Source organism: Mauremys reevesii, linkage group 15 (genome assembly GCF_016161935.1).
Source record: "Mauremys reevesii isolate NIE-2019 linkage group 15, ASM1616193v1, whole genome shotgun sequence".
NCBI lineage: Eukaryota > Metazoa > Chordata > Testudines > Geoemydidae > Mauremys > Mauremys reevesii.
In genome coordinates this window covers 574,803-592,728 of record NC_052637.1, presented here as the reverse complement: position 1 = coordinate 592,728, position 17,926 = coordinate 574,803, and the positions used below count along the sequence as shown (strand labels likewise).

Below are 17,926 nucleotides of genomic sequence, written 5' to 3'. Positions count from 1 at the left end.
CCCCTGCTCTAACCACTAGACCGCATTCCCCTCTCAGAGCTGGGGGTACATCCCAGGAGGCAGACAAGTGTGTAAAAGAAGCAGTGACTTTTTTTTATTTTTTTTAAAAATTGTTTTCTCAGATTGCACAAAAATCCAAGATACAAAAATACTTTATCAGCTTTGCATTAAGAGCAACACATTAAAAAAAAACAGCACTTAAAAATAAAAGGTTCCTGGTTAAGGCATTGGTGTAAGGCTGGGGTCCCCTCCCAGAGCCAGGAATAGAACCCAGGAGTCCTGACCCCCAGCCCAGAGGGGTCCCAGCCTCCTGCATCAGGAAGGGAAACCATAAAATACAAGACTTGGAGACTGAGTGTCTCTGAACTGAGCCAAAGCCCAGCAAGATCTTCCCAGTGACTCCCATGGGGCTTTGGATCCAGCTCTAAGTCTAGTTAAAATCTCCCCCCACTGAGACCCAAAGACTGGGGTTCTGGGGACAGAACAAGCTGCCCCCTCAGCCCCCATCACTAATGTGTCTCAATTCAGTCCTCTGATAACTGCTGAGGCCGCCAGCAAGGGGGCGGATAGGTGCCTGAAGTGGATGGTTGGGGCTGGGATCCCCGTCAGTTTGATTCATGGGGCGCAGAACAGCTGGTAGGTGGGAATGGCTTTTGGTTACTAGCGAATGGAACCGGAACCGGCACCCCAAGAGGGGAAAGGCCCCGTATCCCATGACTCAATCCCCTGAGCCAGCCAGTCCCCCTGCTCTGGGGCTGGGAGCGGAGCTGGCACCTCCTAGAGGGGAAAGGCCTCATGTCCCATTTACTGCACCTCTCAACTGGCTGGTCCCCGATAAGGCATCTGCCTCAGTGTGTTACTAAATTAAGCACAGATTTATCATCATTTTGTTTTAAAAAAAAACATTTTCAGAGAATCTTTTTGCAGTCACAACTGCGGATGGAAACAAAACACACTGGGTAAAGCAGCCGGGTAAAACTGGGGGTCCTGACTCCAAGCCCCAACCCAACCCTCTAGCCACTAGACTTCCCTTTCCTCCCAGAGCTGGGGATAGAACCCAGGAGTCCTGACTCCCAGCTTCCCCTGGTCTAACCCACTAGACCACATGCCCCCCCAGGGCTGGGCCTCAAACTCAGAAGTCCTGACTCTCAGCTCCCACCCCGCTCTAACCACTAGACCCCACTCCCATCCCAGAGCTGGGAATAGAACTTAAAACCCTATGAGAGGAGACTGGGATCTAATGGTTAGAGCAGGGGGAGCTGGGAGCCAGGACTCCTGGGCTCTACCCCCTCTGCCTGGGAGGGCGTGGAGCCTAGTGGTTAGAGCAGGGATGGGGTTGGTTTTGCAAGCTGCTGCGGATGCTAGGCACTCAGAAGTGATAATCCTACAGTAACTAGTGCAGGGTGTTTGACCTAAGGGCATCAGTGCATGGCAGAGACCCAGGCCCCGGCCCCTCAGCTCTCCTTGCCAGGCGCGGGGCCATTGCGGGCCAGCAGGTCCCCGTAGGCCGCCTCCTCGCGGGAGAAGACCAGGAACTTCTTGTCGAGCTGGGCCCGCAGGTAGAGGTAGTCCTGCTGGTCCAGGCTGTGCCCGCAGCTCAGGTAGGCGGTGAAGAGGCCAGCCAGCAGGAGGCGATCCAGAGCCAGGCAGGGCACGGCCCACAGCACCAGCAGGAACTCCAGGTAGACGGGGTGGCGAAGGTGAGAATAGAGCCGCACAGCCCGCACGGACTTCAGCGCCAGCGGGTCCCCCATGCCCAGGCAGTGGTAATAAACCTGGGGGTAGGGGGAGAGGTTAAGGGCAGAGTTGAGACCCCCACCCAATCTGGGACTGGATTAGAGCTGGTGCCCCCTGGGGGGGGGGAAAAGCCCCGTGTCTCATTCCCCGTCCCTCTGAGCCAGCCAGTCCCCCAGCCTGGGGCTGGATCAGAGCCGGGGCCCCCTAGGGGGGAAAGGCCCCATGTGTCCCATTCCCCATCCCCCGAGCCAGGCAATCCCCCCGCCCGGGTTGCAAGGCGACCGAGGTACCTGTTTGATTCCCATGAGCTCAGCATAGTCGAAGATGAGGATGACGCTGAAGATAACCAGCCAGGCGATGAAGTGCAGGATGAAGCAGATGAGCGGGACCCAGGTGTCCCAGGGCTCCGTGCAGGCGTTCCAGAGCAGGGGGCCGTGCCGGACAGGTTGCCAGTACCGCATCAGCAGCTGTGGGGGAGTCCTATTAGAAATAGTTCTGCCAACGCCTCCCAGCCCCAACCCACAGCTAGCCCAGCCTTGGGCTCCTCCAGCTCCGACCCGCAGCCCCCTGCTAGCCCAGCCTTGGGCTCCCCCACAGCTCCCCCTCACTCCCGACCCACAGCCCACAGCTAGCCCAGCCTTGGGCTCCCCCGAGCCCCGACCCACAGCCCCCTGCTAGCCCAGCCTTGGGCTCCCCCACCGCTCCCCCTCACTCCCGACCCACAGCCCCCGGCGGTACCTGGAGGGCCAGGGCGGTGCAGAAGACGTAGAAGGATCTCTGCAGCACCCCAAAGCAGCTGGTGGTCCAGCGCTTGACCAGTGCGGTGGCCATGAGGCTGTGCTGCAGCACAAAGAGCACCACCAGGCCCAGGTCCACGGCCAGGGGCCGCAGCACCCGGGGGTCCCGCAGGGCAGCCCCCCACTCCACAGGGGAAGTGGCCTCTGCAAAGGGGGAGATGGGGTTAATGGGGGGCAGAATGTACCCAGTGAGGCGTCACCCATTTGGCTCCCCCCCAGGGCACTGCTCCCCCTCCCGCACCCAGTTCCCTCTTTACCCCCCAGCTCCCAACCCTGGCCTGATCCCCTGCACGGCCCAGGTCCCACCCCGACCGCCCTCCCCTCATAACTCCCCCCAATCCCGGCTCCTCACCATTCCCCCCTTAACCACCCCAAACTCACTCCCCCTCCCGCTGGGCCCCTCCCAACCCTGATTGGGATGGGCTTCCCCCAGGATCCCCCGCCCCCAGGGGCTTCCCTCTGGGTCTCCCTCCTGACCCCCTCCCGCCCTGGGTCTTCTCTAGGGCTCCGCCTCCCCAGGTCTCTCTTCCCAGCCCCTCCCCTCAATCTCCCCCAAGTCTCTCCTACCAACCCCATCAGTCCCAGGGCCCTCTCTAGGGCTCCCCTCCCTTCCCTCCTGCCCTGGGTTCCCCTCCCTGCAACCTCCGGGGTCCCCCCCGGTGTGATCTCCCTTCCCCCCCTCCCCCCCCGGGTCTCCTCCCAGCTCCATCCCCCGGCCCCTCCCTCCTCTGCCCTTCCGCCCCGGGCCCCCCAGCCCCGGCCCCACGCACCCGGCCGCCCCCCGCCGGGCAGCACGGCGCGCAGCGAGGCGAAGCGGATCAGCTCCACGCCGGTGCCGAAGGTGAAGAGGAAGCTGCCCAGGGCCGGGACCAGCAGCAGCAGCTGGGCCGCCATGGCGAGCGGGCAGCCGGGGCGGGGACTCCGCTTCTCCCGCCGCCCGGAGAGTCCCGCCCCGGCCCGGGGAGGGGCTTCCCCGGGAACCTCCTCAGGGACCTGCCCGGCGGGGAGGGCTTCCCGGGATCCCCTCCCAGTGTCCCGCCCCGGTCGGGGGGGGCTTCCATCCCCCCCCCCCCCCCCACCAGGAGGGGATTCCCCGGGATCCCCCTCCCCCCAGTGACCCGCCCCAGCTCGGGGAGGGGCTTCCCCCGGGATCCTCCTCGCCCCGGGATCCCTCTCCCTAGTGACCCTCCCGGCAGGGAGGGGCTTCCCCGGGATCCCCCTCCCCACAGACCCGCCCGGCGGGGAGGGGATTCCCGGGGATCCCCCTCCCCACAGACCCGCCCGGCGGGGAGGGGATTCCCCGGGATCCCCCTCCCCACAGACCCGCCCGGCGGGGAGGGGATTCCCCGGGATCCCGCCTCTAGGGGGAGGGGATTCCCGGGGATTCCGCCCCCTCCAGAGAGTCAGTGACCTGCCTTCAGGGAAGAGCGTCCCCCGGGAATCCCTGTTCCCTCGGCTTCCCAAGCCCCAAAGGGAATCTCTCTCCTCTTAGGAATTCCCCTCTTTCTGGGCTCCCCCACCCCCAGTAGGCGGGGTTTCCCTTTTGATCCCTCCAAAAAAGCCCTTCCCCCCCCCGACAGTCTCCATCCTTCCCTCTCCTCTAGGGGGAGCCAGGTGTCTCTCCTCAGGCCCCACCCACTGCCCTGTCTGGGATCCCATGCCGCTCCTAACTTCCTGATGGGGACACCTCTAGGGCCCCCTCTGCCCAGAGATCCCCTCGCACTGGGGACCCCCTCCAGTGATTCCCCATCAACCCCTGCCCCCCCTGCTGATCCCCCCAGAGCATTACCCCCAAGTCCCCCACTACTTGGGACTCCCTTCAAGATCCCCCACCCTCTCCTGACACATGGGGATACGTCAGAGATACCCTAGGAACCACCCTCACCCCCAGATCAACCCACACAGCCCTGTCCGAGGAAGAGCTTCCTTCTCATCCATCCCCTCCAGGCCCCGCTGCATCCCCTCCCCATGGCCCTGAGCTCCCTTCTGCAGCCTCGCACCCCAGGCCCACCCTGCTCCTTGCCTTAAGACCACGGCGCCCCCCTGACTACAGCTGGCAAAGTCTCAAGAATCTCCACTTTGAAGCTATTACACCTTCCTGTTGCAGTCTGATGCAGGCTAACGGCACCGTGGTTTTAACCAGGTCCTAAGCTAGCAGGCTCACCTCTTCTCCATGAATCACAGCTCTCCTGCCTAGGGAGATCTGAGAGCACAGGCATCTCACCAGCCTTAGCCCATTTTTATTAAACTCTCTGTTTCCTTCCCAGAGGTCAGAGCTGGCAAAGTTAGTCACAGCTCCCTCTGCCACCCCTGAAGTCTTTGGCTCCAGGGTAGTTACGTTAACCTAGGCCGACCGGGGATTGAACATGGGAGCCTCGTACGCTGCCTTTTCCATGTGATCAAGGGGACCATGTGAGCAGGGCCGGCTTTAGGAAGTGCGGGGCCCAATTCGAACAGTTTCGACGGGGCCCCGACAGGGATGACAAAAAAAAATGTAAAAAAACATGTGGGGCTTGTACTCACTGGGCAGTGCTCCGAGTCTTCGGTGGCACTTTGGGGGCGGGTCCTTCACTCGCTCCAGGTCTTCGGCGGCACTGAAGGACCCGCCACCGAAGTGCTGCCGAAGACCCAGAGCAAGCGAAGGACCCGCCACCGAAGTGCTGCCGAAGACCCGGAGCGCCGCCAGGTGAGTAAAAATTAAAAAGGGGTCTCTAGCCAGGGAAGAGATTCTCACTGGGCGCGGGGCCCTCTTAGGCGCGGGGCCCGATTCGGGGGAATTGGTGGAATTGGCCTAAAGCCGGCCCCCTCTCTTGGGCTGGAGTCCTGGGTTGAGGTGTTCACCCCACACTAGCCCTGAAGGGGGTAAGGTGGCTCAGACAGGGCCTATTAGCCATATAGGCCACACTTAGGGAAAGAGCCAGGGTCTGATACAGGCGAATGGAGGATGAAGCAGGCTTAGCTTGTAGAAAGCCAGGAAGTTTGCAGCAGAAGGGGGCAGCAGGGACAGTCTACAGTCACTCTCCAGGTATGGAGAGGTAGGTAGGAGGAAACCCAGGGGGAGCAAAAGTCCTTGGCTCCTAGCCTGTGGGAAGGGTTCACTCAGAGGCGTTGCTGGCAAGAAAGTCTGTGGAAGGAAGGCAGAGTAGAACGAAGCCCAGGGAAAGAGCAGCATGAGGATGTCAGACAAGGAGAGAGCTGCTCCCCAGACCTAGCGGCAGGGAGGTGCCCCAGTGGTGAGGGTACCATTCCAGGCATGATAATTAGGGTTTACTGGGGAGATGTGGACTGTTCTCCCCCACCCCATTCCTTATTCCCAGGCACAAACCAGGGACCCACTCCTACTTCTCTTTCTGGCTTGCGCTCCCTGCAAAGCGTCACCTGTACATACACGTCAGCAACCTGCTGCTGTTTCTGCTGATTCAGGAGCCTTCTCCCACGCAGCTGCTCACACTTCTTCAGTGCACACCTGAAAGAATTCGGGGAGGTCTGGCCCCTGGTGTAACGTGAAACCTCTTTAACAGGGAATTTAAAAACATCCTATCACAGTTTCAGTTACAGCTGTGTCATTACACTCCTGTAATGCTTCAGCCACCAGCGGAGCGAGCAAAATCACCAGGCTCCATCCCTCAGGGATGTTCTGTACGCTGCAGATCCTTTCAAAGGCGGCCAATCAGATCGGCATCAGTGCCATCCCTTGCTCTGTAACTAGGTCACGGTTTGTCCCCGCCATGTGGTCCTGGCGTAGGCGGAGCACTCGGCCCTCCGACGCGTCGCTCTTTCTGCCACCTGTTTCTGCTTCTCAGCTTCCAACTTTTGCTTCCCGGCCTCCAGGGCTCTCTGGTGTGTGGCTTCTAGGGCTGCCCACTTCCCGCCCTCCAGCTCGATTTCCTTTTCCTTCTCTACTCTCTCCAGCTTTCTGGACCAGCCTGCCTGTACCCAACAGAAAAGTCTCAGTTTCTCAATCATGGGCAGTGGGTATAATAGACCAGGGGAGCCTTAGCCTCCCCTGGAGCAGCCACCGCTGCCCCAATGCTGGATGCCTGGGCTGTGGTGGCCCTGCCCATAGATGCTGACTCTGGGGGTGCTCCGGGGCTGGAGCACACATGGAAAAAAATAATGGGTACTTAGAACCCACCATCAGCCTCCCTGGTCATCTCCTCCCCCCTCTCCCCAGTGCCTCCCGCCAGCGGCTGATCAGCTGTTCAGCGTCGGGCAGGAGGCGTTGAGGGGGGAGGGTGAGGAGTGGGAGCAGGAAGCGGAGTGAGGGTGGGGTGCACTTGGGGGAGGGGAGGAACTGGGTGGGAAGAGGCAGGGTGGGGGCAGAGTAGGGAGGGGAAGAGGTGGAGTGAGGGTGGGGCCTTGGAGGAAGGGGTGGAGTGGGGGTGAGGCCTGGGGCACAGCAGGGGTGGAGCACCCCTGGGGAAATCAGAAAGTCGGCACCTGTGGCCCCTGCCTGCTCTGCCCCTTCCCCGAGGTCCCCACTGCCTGGGGAGTCTCCCTCCTCTCCTCCACTCCACCCCCCTCTCTGGAGGTCCCCATCGCTCACCGCGTCCCTCCTCTCCTCCACCCCCTCTCCTCCATGAGACTCCCCTGCCGGGGCTGGGGGCAGGGCCACAGCTTTGGAGGAGGGGGGGCACAGGCAGGGTAACGGGGCCGAGGCTGGGGCTGGGAACGAAGCTGCAGCCGGGGACCGAGGCTGGGAGCGGAAGCCGCAGCTGGGCCACCGTCAGGGGCCAAGGCTGGGGGTGGTGCTGGGAGTGGAGCTGCAGCCGGGAGCCAGGAGCTGAGCTGGAGCAGAGCTGGGGGCGGAGTGGGGCCAGGTGGTGCTCCCATCCTGCCCCTCATGGGGACTGGCCCGGGCCCCACCGTGTCCCCCCGATCATTCCTCCAGGCCCTCTTAAGGGGCACGCCCCACCGTTTGGCGACCTGGTCTAGAGATACAGGAGAAGATGCGTGAGCCCATTGGAAACAAACGGTTGCCTTTCAAACAATATCCCACCATGCTTTCTAGAAACTGAACCCTGCTCTGCCTGTCTAAAGAAGTTTCTCTCACCCAGGGTGCTCTGCAGTGTTTTCAAACCATGGCTGGCCAAGATCCTGTTTTCGTGAATGTAAACACACAGCCCGTTTACATCTAGGTACAGGGCGTGGGGGTATCTTCTTTGCCTCCTACCCATACCCCCCAAGGTTCATCGTCTGCACAGGATAACCACCCAGGGCTGGATTTGCCCCATGTGCTGCTTTCCCGTTGACCTCACGTCTCTTTTTTAACATTTTGCCTTCAATTATAAAAGGGCTTCCATTGGTTTACCATCTGATGCTTAATTAATATCCCAAGAGAGATACATTTCATACCCCAAGTCTCCTTTGTTGATACAGAGTTTAAAAACATATGTTCGGTGTATTCCTACCTAACTCCTTTCATAATACCTGGACGTGCATTTCCCAATGATAATGGGTGACCCCAGATTTCACTGAAGACCTCCCATAATATTCTTTGGCCATCGAGAATGGACATATCAGAATTGGGTTAGTCCTGTAACCCCCTGGCCAGCTGGCCTGAAAGGGTTCAGGGGGGGGGTGTCACACCTCCATAACCCTAAAAATTTCCCAAGGCCGGAGGGCAAGGGGCCTCCTGGTATCTAGCAGTGGATTTCAGCTGGCTTGGTCAGTGTACCCCCACTCATTGGCATCCCCCGCTTGCCTCCCCCACCTATTGCTCCTGGCCTCTGCTGCCTCCCTGGACTCCCCACCCCATCCCCAGCACCCCGGGGCCCTGCTGCCGCCCCCACATTGCCCCGAATGACCCCCCGAGTGCCCTTCTGTGCACCCCAGACAGGCTAGTCCAGACTCGTACCTGAGCAGGTAACGGCGGCTGTGGGCGAGGAAGGGACGGATTCAGCCGGCTTCCCCGCGCCCCCCAATGCTGCCAGCCCCGTCTCACTTCCCTGCTCTAGGCGACAACTAGTGGCGCTTGGGGGGAGTGCTTGGGTGCTTTTCCTAGGCGTGTCCCCCTCCCCTCACTCCCACCCTGGTAGAAATCTGGGTGGGGGGGCAGGGGCATGTGATCCCTGCATCCCCTATGTGTGGAGTGACGGATGTTTTAAAGTCTGTGTTTGAACCAAGTGGAAAACAGGTCTGTCCAGGTCTTGAATGTACATTGCAATCCCATTGGGATTGCAATGTACATACGTGGCGACAGGGCCAGCTCCAGGCCCCAGCACGCCAAGCGCATGCTTGGGGCGGCATGCCTGCGGATGCTCCACCGGAACCACGGGACCAGCGGACCCTCCACAGGCACGTCTGCAGGAGGTCCACCGGAGCCGCGGGACCGGCAACCGCCAGAGCACCCCCTGCGGCCTGCCGCCGTGCTTGGGGCGGCGAAATTGCTAGAGCCGCCCCTGCGTGGCGAACAAGCATAAAAGCTCACAAGCGATAGCTGGGGACGGAGCACCAAGGAGGGTGTATTGGCTTGTCTGACCAGCCTGGTCACCAGGCAGAGACAACAGCGAGAGACCGTGTGGGGAAACTGTGACCACATAACGATCTCGACTAGAGATGGAGCTGGCACCCGCCTCTTGAAGCAGGAGCAATAAACGTCGAGAGACATGCTTTATAGTGGAGTACGGTGAGAGAGGCGGAGAACCCCGAAGTTATCCATTGCTAGACGGGGGTCAGAGCTTTTGCAAACGGTTGGGTCCTTCAGCCAAGGGGTGTGTGTGTGTGAAGTTTCTGGGAACAAAAGATTAGTAAGAAATCAACCTGGAACCAAGCCTGGAGCTTGTTAAGTTACGCCATAGCCTTTAGAAAGTGTATTTTAGTTTTGTTTGTGACTGTGACACAGGGCCAGAAAAGGCTACATAACTTGCAGGCTAATTGACCCAGATTTAACCTTTAGAGACATATTAACAGATAATGTTTGTGTTGGACCATTTTGATTACCACTACAAAAAGTTTTTTTCTCTCCTGCTGGTAATAGCTCACCTGAATTGATCACTCTCGTTAGAGTGTGTATGGTAACGCCCATTGTTTCATGTTCTGTGTGTGTATATATATATATCTTCCTACTGTATTTTCCATTGCATACATCTGATGAAGTGAGCTGTAGCCCAGGAAAGCTTATGCTCCAATAAATTTGTTAGTCTCTAAGGTGCCACAAGTACTCCTGTTCCTTTTGCAGATACAGACTAACACGGCTGCTACTCTGAAACCTGACGTTTGTGTTTTTGTGTGTTTACATATATATTGTTAGGGGTTAACAATGTAACCAACTGGTTCCTGTCTATTGCTGCATTCTGTTAATTCAGAGCTCAAAAGGAGATGTCAACATTTAGATGAACTGGGAACATAGTGACAGGTTTCAGAGTAGCAGCGGCGTTAGTCTGTATCCGCAAAAAGAACAGGAGAACTTGTAGCATGTTAGAGACTAATAAATTTATTTCAGCATGAGCTTTTGTGGGCTACGGCTCACTTCATTGGATGCATGCACTGGAAAATACAGTAGGAAGATATATATACACACAGAGAACATGAAACAATGGGCGTTACCATACACACTCTAACCAGAGTGATCAGTTCAGGTGAGCTATTACCAGCAGGAGAGAAAAAATCTTTTTGTTGTGGTAATCATCCAATGAAGTGGGCTGTAGCCCACGAAAGCTTATGCTCAAATAAATTTGTTAGTCTCTAAGGTGCCCCAAGTTCTCCTGTTCTTTTTGTGAACATAGCGATAGCATTGTCTTGATTTCTCTTAGAAGTATGTAGCAGCTTCCCTGCAAATGATGGGAGACAGGCAATGGCCTTATGTCAATGCATGGAGCTAAACAGCGGTGGTGGAAATAGGAGGGCACTTCAGAGACACTGTTGTTCGCCCAAGGACTGCATGCGATCAAGAGGCTGCCCAGAAGATGTACAGAGAGCTTCTGGGACCTGCTCCTTTTATCTCAGATCTGCTTATGCTTCCTCGGGGGAAGTTTGAGTCGCAAGGCTGAGGTCTCCAGTCTCATCTGGATCTCCCTGATATTGGACTGAACCTATGGCCTAATGCTGAAAGAATTCAGCGCAGCTCTAACGCTCACCATCTCTACTATGAAACGGACCTGAGGATTTTATTCACGTCTGTATGTTCTGGGGTTGTGCCCTCCCATTATCAGCATCTCTGGAGTGGTTCTCAATCAGGGGTACGTGTCCCCCTGGGGGTAAGCAGAGGTCTTCCAGGGGGCACATCGACTCATCTAGAGATTTGCCTAGTTTTATAACAGGCTCCATAAAAAGCACTAGTGATGTCAGCACAAACAAAAATTTCATACAGACAATGGCTTGTTTACACTGCTCTATAGATTATATGCTGAAATGGAAGTACAATATTTCTATTCCCATCGATTTATTTGATAATTCTATGGTAAAAAGGAGAACGTCACCAATTTTCAGTGATAGTGGCTCTGACACTTTTGTTGAGAGCCGCTGGCCTAGAGAACGTCATTTCCGGGGTGTATACATAACTCCTCACCTGTTCTCCATATGTACAGCTCCACAGTGGTTCTGATGGCCAGTGCGACACAGGCTTTCATTCGAGAATTATGTGACATTCTCCTGGGGAACGGGTAACCCCTAGGTACCTCTATGCCTGCTACCACTTGGCATCTGGAAGTCCTTGGGTCACACCTCCCACCACTCCTCCCCACAGCATGAGGGGCAGGGCAGGGACTGTCTCTCCCTGTGTGTCTGTGCAGCGCCTGGCACAATGGGGCCCTGATCTCAGCTGGGGCGGGGCCTGTCTCTCGCTGTGTGTCTGTGCAGCGCCTGGCACAACGGGGCCCTGATCTCAGCTGGGGCGGGGCCTGTCTCTCGCTGTGTGTCTGTGCAGCACCTGGCCCTGATATAATAGCACTGATATTATTTTGCCATTGCTACTTATTAAGGAGCAGCGCCGGTATTAAACAATGACGCTGAAAGGACTGTGCAGCGTAATTAATAATTATATCAGGTAATACTAATCATTAGTTGGTGTAATTAATAGCACTCTGGCCTTTTCTATCTAATGATCTCCAAGCCCATTCAGAACAGCTGTTAATTAAATCCTGGAACAGCACATAGGTGACTGGTCTTATTTTACAGACAGAGGAATGGAGGAGGAGGGGCAAAGCCAAGGATAGAACCCAGGGGTCCTGGCTCCCAGCCCCCTTTGTGCTGAGCCACTAGACCCCCGTCCCCTCTCAGAGCTCGGAATAGGACCCACGTGTCCTGACGCAGCTGCTCTCCTCAATAGCTCACACTTCCCGCCGTTAAACTGGGGGTAAGAAAACACTGAACAGAGCCTAGATTTAATGACATGATTGTTTTGCTTAGCTAACCCCAGTCCTGCGCAGGAGGGCATCCGGCCCATTCTGTCCTGCCTCAGCCCCATCCCCCTGGACTTTCCATCCCATCCTCCACTCAGAATGTGGCTCAACAGGCTTTAAGGGGTTAACTCCACAATGCTCCCCCCTCCTAGTTCCCCCCTCCCCTCATGTAAGCCCCAGACGTCTCCCAGTTCCTGATCTCCCCAGTTCCTCCTCCATGCTCCCCATGTCACCCCCACTACCAAAATCCTCTGATTCCCCCCATCCCATGGTGCCCACCCATTTCCCCTTCTCGATCCCCAAACAGCCCCTGCCACCTATCAGCTCCCCTGCCAGAATCCCTCCCTGATCCCTTCCTTCCCAGCCTGTGTTCCTCACCCTGCCTATCCCCCCGCTGCAGAGCCTTCCCTGATCCTCTCCCAGCCCCCCCACGTCATCCACCTCCCCCACTGCCAGGACCTCTCCCTGATTCCCCTCCTCAGCCTGGGCTCCCCATATCACCTGCCTCCTGCACTGCTGAGATCCCTCCCAGTTTCCCCTTCCCCATGCCACCCTCCTCCCCTGCGGCCTGGATCCCTCCCTGATCCCCTGCCACACAACACTTGGTTCCCAACTCCATGAACCCCATAGCTGTCTGGTTTCCCAAGGGTTAACAGCATTGCAGTGACGGCGCTGGGCAAGCATCCTGTGTGGGAGCTCCTGCGTGACCCCGCCCAGCCCCAGTCCTGGTGAGAGGCGGGGGTTGGCAGCAGGCGGTATAAATCCCAGAGCTCAGAGCTAGGTCAGTGCAGCTCACTTTACACCAGCCAGCAGAGACGAGGTCAGCCACTGCTGCTCCCTAAAGGCCTCCAGGATGGTTTGCGGCGGCGGACAGCGGCCCCTTGGCATGACTCCCATGATCCTCCTGGTTCTGTGTCTTCATCTCCCAGGTAGGTCCTGGGACTCCCTGGGGGTTAAAGGTCGTCTGCTGCTCCTTTGGCTTTCATATCTCGGAGGTGCTGCCGCTGGTTGTGATGTCAGTGCCGGCTGTGATGCCATCAGACACCCCGGCTGTGATGTCACAGATGGTGGGGTGGGGAGGGTGTCGGTTGGGGAGAACAAGCCGGGCGGGAGGCTGCAGTGGGGGAGGTGTAGAGAATGCAGCCTGACCACAGGGATCCCAGCAGAGGGGGAGGTGGGTGGTGTGGGGGGCGCAGCCTGGGGGCAAATCGGGGCGGGAGCCCAGAAAGAGGGGAGGTGGGTGGCATAGGGGAGAGCGGGCCGGAGACGAGTGGATTTGGGGAGGGATCCCAGCTGAGGGGGAGGTGGGTGGGGTGGGGAGCATAGGCCTGGATGGGGGATTCAGGGATCCCAGCAGAGGGGGAGGTGGGCAGGGTGTGGAGCACCCATGGGACCCAGGGAAGGATCCTGGAAGCAGAGGGGAGAGATCAGCCCTTGACCTGAGCAGAAATTCTCAGTGGAGTCAGCCTGTCCCCATTAGCTTGTTTACAAAGTGCGGGAGTGAGTCAGAGAGAGGCAGGCGGGGGGTTATTAATTCCAGGTTGTCTAGTTTTTATGACTGTTTTGATCTTCAGCCTAATAATCATAAAATTCCTCAACACCCAGTGACTTCAAAAGCTTTCACACACACACCCAGTACGTGCCTGGTAATTTTGCTTGCTGCCAGCCTCTCCTAATGAGCAAGGATCCAGAAACTGGGAATAGAGCCCAGGAAGCCTGACTCCCAGCCCCACTCTAACCACTAGACTTTACTCCCATCCCAGAGCTGGGACTAGAACCCGAGTTCTGGCTCCCAGCCCCCCTGCTCTAACTACTAGACCCTACTCCTCTTCCATGAAAGGTGCAGTGCTGTCACAGGGTGCCCAGGTGGGGACACACAGTAGGGATTACCTTTGCAGTAAGGGGGTGGGGGTCTATTGAAGTCAATGGAAATACTTCCCCTTCCTCATTGACTTCAGTGGACTGGGAATCAGGACCTATTACACTGCTCCTAGTGGTGGCCCCCATCCCCTGCACCAATTAATAGGAGACGGACAATATTATAGCAGAGCTCTAACGCTGCTCTAATTAAGGTTGAGATCAACTTCCCCTTTAAAGGCAGACTCTTCGAAAACCTGCGGGGCGACGTGGATTTGCCTTGCAATTTGGTGGGTCCTCTCTGGTGAACACTCACTGTCATACCAGGTCCTCTGCCCTCAAGGGAAGCTGGTGCGATTCAATTCCTGGCATCGTACCACAGCACTGAGATACATTTATAGTGACGGCAGCAAGAATTTTATCATCGAAGGTGCAAGTGAGAGCGGGAAAGGACAATGGAAACCAAACAGGGTGCATATAAAACACAACACTGTCTAGAGACTAGCCTTCACTCAGCAGGCTAACTTTGAAAGTGATCTCTCCCCAGACGACGCAGCCTGTCACCCAAGGTTGGTTGCGATCCCATTTTCACGAATGTAACCACACTGCTTGCTGATTTCTTAGGTGCTGGATAAAGGGGTGTCTTCCTTGCCTTCCCTTTCTAGCCCCCAAAGTTTGTCATCTGTCCTTAGAGTCAGGAAACCCTCCCACGCACCCAGGGTCGGTGCAACCATTTAGGCGACCTAGGCGGTCGCCTAGGGTGCTAGGATTTGGGGGGCAGCATTTTCTTCGGCAGCAACCATGGCGGCCGGATCTTCGGCCACCCCAGTTGCCACAGGCATTTAAGCAGAGAGAGCTGGGGCAGGGGAGCGCAGGGAGGGCTGCCTGCAGCAAGTAAGGGGATGGGAGGCAGCATGCAGTGCTCGGGGAGGAGGCGGGGCAAGGGTGAGCTGCTTCACTTCTCCCGCCTCCCAGGCTTGGGTGCCAATCAGCTTAGGCGCCGCAAGCCTGGGAGGCGGGAGAAGTGAAGCAGCGACAGCGTGCTTGGGATGGAGGCAGAGCAGGGGTGAGCTGGGGTGGGGGGGTGCCTCAGGGCAGAGGGTGGGGGGTAGGGAGCTGCTGGGGGGGTGCCTCAGGGCAGAGGGTGGGAGCTGCTGCGGGGTGGGGGGCACCTCAGGGCGGGGGCTCGGGGACTGGGGAGGGCGCAAGGTGGAAATTTCGCCTAGGGCGCGAAACATCCTTGTACCTGCCCTGCGTGAGCCCCCCATAACCTTATTCTACAGTGTGCTGCCTGCCTGTTGATTTCACATCTCCTTGGCTGAGTTGACATGTAAATGAGGCTTCTACTGGGTTGGCTTACAATGCTTCGTTTGCATGCCGACCCAGAGAAATTTGCCTGACAGAAAACCTCTTTGTCAGCCCTGCCTCGATACAGACGGTCGGAACAGATTTTCAGTAGACAGATGTAACACCTCATGTAGGAGCTGTACAGACGTTTCACAACGATATTAATCACCAGCGGGATCCCAGCTGTCATTTAAGATCTCACGTGCTGTTCTTTGGTGGGCCAGCATGTACGTGTCAAGGTCAGGCTATTCGTGTAACCCAGTTGGCACTGGGGGTTTGTTAGGGTCACACCTGTGCCGACACAACCCTACCCGACACAGTGCTGATGTGAAGGAGGCTGGTGCACCTCTTCCTTTGCTCACACACACTGGAGTCCTGGAAAGGGGCTCACAGCCCCCCCACCCCAGATCTCCTCATTACACAATCGCAGCTCTGCCGAGCTGCTCCATAGAATCCCTCCACCATTCAATGTCTCAAATGCAGTGGGGTGCATGCAGATAATCCCCGGAGGCTCTTGACAGCTCCAGGGGGCAGAGTTAAGGTTGTGGGGGTATTTATCTTAACTCTGTATTTTCTGATTTTAAGAAGCGTGAGTGTGGGTGAATTTGCCACTGTGGAAGGGCACAAGACACCACCGGGGAGACTGAACGCTGTGTTAACCAAGGGTTGTGCCAGTGAATAATCTCTCTGCCTGTCTCCTAGGCTTGGCTTCCAAGTGCATCCTACGGCTGGAACCGCTGCCAGTTGCCATGGACCCCTACATGCAGCCGGCGGGGATCCTACAGCCCCAGGTCCGCCCACAGGGGCAGGGGATTGGTAATGAGCCTGGGGCATACGGAGGAACAGATTCTGGATCGTATGGAGGACCCAGGCCCGGATCATATGGGATAGATGGGCCCGGGGCCTCTGCAGGAACTGGGGCCGGATCCTACGGAGGAACTGGATGTGCATCAAACGAAGCAGCCGGAACTGGGTCATATGAACAACCTGGGCCCGGATCGTATGGAATAAATGGCCCCGGAGCCTATGAAGGAGGCTCAGTGGGGGGTTCCCCACCACAGTATGGGATGCCGGGTGCTGGCTATGGGGTTGGCTCTGTCAGTCCATCCGGGCACATGCGGCCCATCTATAAGGACCCCAGCATCCCCTTCGTGCCAGGTGTCCACGACGAGGCCAGAACCACAGGGCACATACGGGTCCCCTATAGGGGCCCGGTGAGCTATGCCGGGAATGCCCAGCTGGGGAAGGGGGCAGGTGGGTTCCTGCGCCCAAAGTACAAGGACCCCAGCATCCCCTATGTGCCGAGCCTCTCAGAGCTGCCCAACCATGCTGGACACGGGGTGTCGTCCATGCCAGGGGGGGTCTCCATTGACAATGTTGTTGGAGGGGGAGCTGGAACAGGAGATGTGTCCATGCCAGGCTCTTCCAATCCCATGCTGCCCAATGGCCCTTAGTCCACAGGGTGTGAGGAGCGAGCTGGTGAGGGTTAGCAGCTAAGGCAGGAGGAGGGCAGAACGCCTGGGTTCTGTCCCCAGCTCTGGGGGGTATGGTTTAGGTGTGAGAGCAAGGGAACGGGACTCAGGACTCCTGGGTTCTATCCCCAGCTGCAGGAAAAGAGTGGGGTCTAGTGGTTAGAGTGGGAGGCGGGTCAGGACTCCTGGGTTCTATCCCCAGCTCTTGGCGGGGAGTGGGGGTCTAGTTATTGGAGCAAGAGAATGGGGGCTTCTATCCCAGATCTGGGGGGAATGGGGTCTAGTGGTTAGAGCAGGGTGGGACTGGAGATCAGGACTCCTGGGTTCTGTCCTGGTTCTATGAGTAGGGTCGAGTAGTTAGAGGGGGAGGAGGAATAGGGGCCAGGACTGCTGGGTTCAATCCCAGCTCTGTGAGGGGAGTGGGGTCTAGTGGTTAGAGCAGCATGGGGGTGGGGGATGGGAGTCTGTACTCATGGGTTCTATCCCCCACTCTCCTGTCATCTTACCACATGCCCCTGACTGGGCCACTCCATCGCTTTGTGCCTCAGTTTCCCTGTTGTGTTCCAAAACCTTTTGCTCAGCGCTTAGCTGTGGATGGGGGTAAGTGCTTATAGCCCTCCCTGTGTAAATTCCCCACCCCCATATCTCCCCCCACCCAGCCTGGATCACTTCACCCCTCCCCACAACTACGTCTCCTTCCCATATGGTCTGTGATCTCAAGGCCTCTGTATTGCTGGGATGCCTGGATGGGGGTGGGGAGGATGGCTGTGTCTCTCTCTGCTCCTCACTTCTGGTGCTGTAAATGCTGCCAATAAAAATCCTTGCTCTGTAAGGTCATTTCACTTAATTCCTCCCTTCAGAGTGAGTTCGGGGCAGGAGCCAGGCAGCGCTGGGAGCTCAGAGCAAGGATGGGATGGCCAGCAGCGGTGCACGCTCCCCCCGCCCTCGCTTCCAGGCATTGCCTGCTGGGGCAGAGGGGTGCCTGGTCGCCGGGGCCCAGCCACGACGCTTGACGGATGCTGCCAGCAGGTCCCTTCTGATGTGAGCATCTGCAAGAAACAGCGCTGAGAACCCACTCACTTGTTTCACCTACGGGGGTGAAAACCAGATTGGAACTGGCGCCCCCTAGAGGGGAAAGGCTCCGTGTTCCAATTCCTCACCCCCCGCAGCCATCCAGTCCCCCACCCTGGGGCCAGATGGGAGCCAGCGCCCCCTAGAGGGGAAAGTCCTGTGCCCCATTCCCCCCTCCCTGAGCCATCCAGTCCCCCACCCTGGGGCCAGATTGGAGCCAGCGCCCCCTAGAGGGGAAAAGCCCCCCGTCCCGGTTTCATGAGCACCGCTCCCTCCACCCTGGGGCTGGACTGGAGTCGCTGCC

At 57.7% G+C, this 17,926-nt stretch overlaps 2 protein-coding genes across 4 annotated transcripts; one reads left to right on the top strand and one right to left on the bottom strand.

The window, feature by feature from the left end:
* Positions 1-72: 72 nt before the first annotated feature.
* On the bottom strand, positions 73-3,478 carry NRM (nurim). Its single transcript, XM_039500389.1, has 4 exons — positions 3,305-3,478; positions 2,476-2,678; positions 2,028-2,204; positions 73-1,775 (listed from the first exon to the last, which is right to left on the bottom strand). Exons 1-4 carry the CDS (start codon positions 3,426-3,428, stop codon positions 1,455-1,457), a joined length of 825 nt encoding a protein of 274 aa, XP_039356323.1. The 5' UTR covers positions 3,429-3,478; the 3' UTR covers positions 73-1,454.
* A 9,198-nt stretch (positions 3,479-12,676) lies between these two features.
* Positions 12,677-17,473, top strand: LOC120383718 (spidroin-2-like). 3 transcript variants are annotated; one of them, XM_039501919.1, is made up of 3 exons: positions 12,677-12,804; positions 15,782-16,333; positions 17,412-17,473. In XM_039501919.1, exons 1-3 carry the CDS (start codon positions 12,729-12,731, stop codon positions 17,414-17,416), a joined length of 633 nt encoding a protein of 210 aa, XP_039357853.1. In that variant the 5' UTR covers positions 12,677-12,728; the 3' UTR covers positions 17,417-17,473. The 3 variants fall into 3 exon arrangements, with proteins under 3 accessions (XP_039357853.1, XP_039357851.1, XP_039357852.1); XM_039501917.1 differs by lacking the exon at positions 17,412-17,473 and having other exon boundaries at positions 15,782-17,327; XM_039501918.1 differs by lacking the exons at positions 12,677-12,804; positions 17,412-17,473 and adding an exon at positions 14,081-14,301 and having other exon boundaries at positions 15,782-17,327.
* The last annotated feature ends 453 nt before the right edge of the window (positions 17,474-17,926 follow it).

Bases quoted from the DNA above. Each gene is read 5' to 3' on its own strand.
- NRM (XM_039500389.1), bottom strand. From the start codon at position 3,428: ATGGCGGCCCAGCTGCTGCTGCTGGTCCCGGCCCTGGGCAGCTTCCTC. The intron at 2,679-3,304 runs GTGCGTGGGGCC...CCCCCTTTGCAG, and splicing joins GCCCGGCGGGGGGCGGCCGG to AGGCCACTTCCCCTGTGGAG. The intron at 1,776-2,027 runs GTACCTCGGTCG...CCCTACCCCCAG, and splicing joins AGCTCATGGGAATCAAACAG to GTTTATTACCACTGCCTGGG.
- LOC120383718 (XM_039501917.1), top strand. From the start codon at position 12,729: ATGGTTTGCGGCGGCGGACAGCGGCCCCTTGGCATGACTCCCATGATC. The intron at 12,805-15,781 runs GTAGGTCCTGGG...CCTGTCTCCTAG, and splicing joins TCTGTGTCTTCATCTCCCAG to GCTTGGCTTCCAAGTGCATC.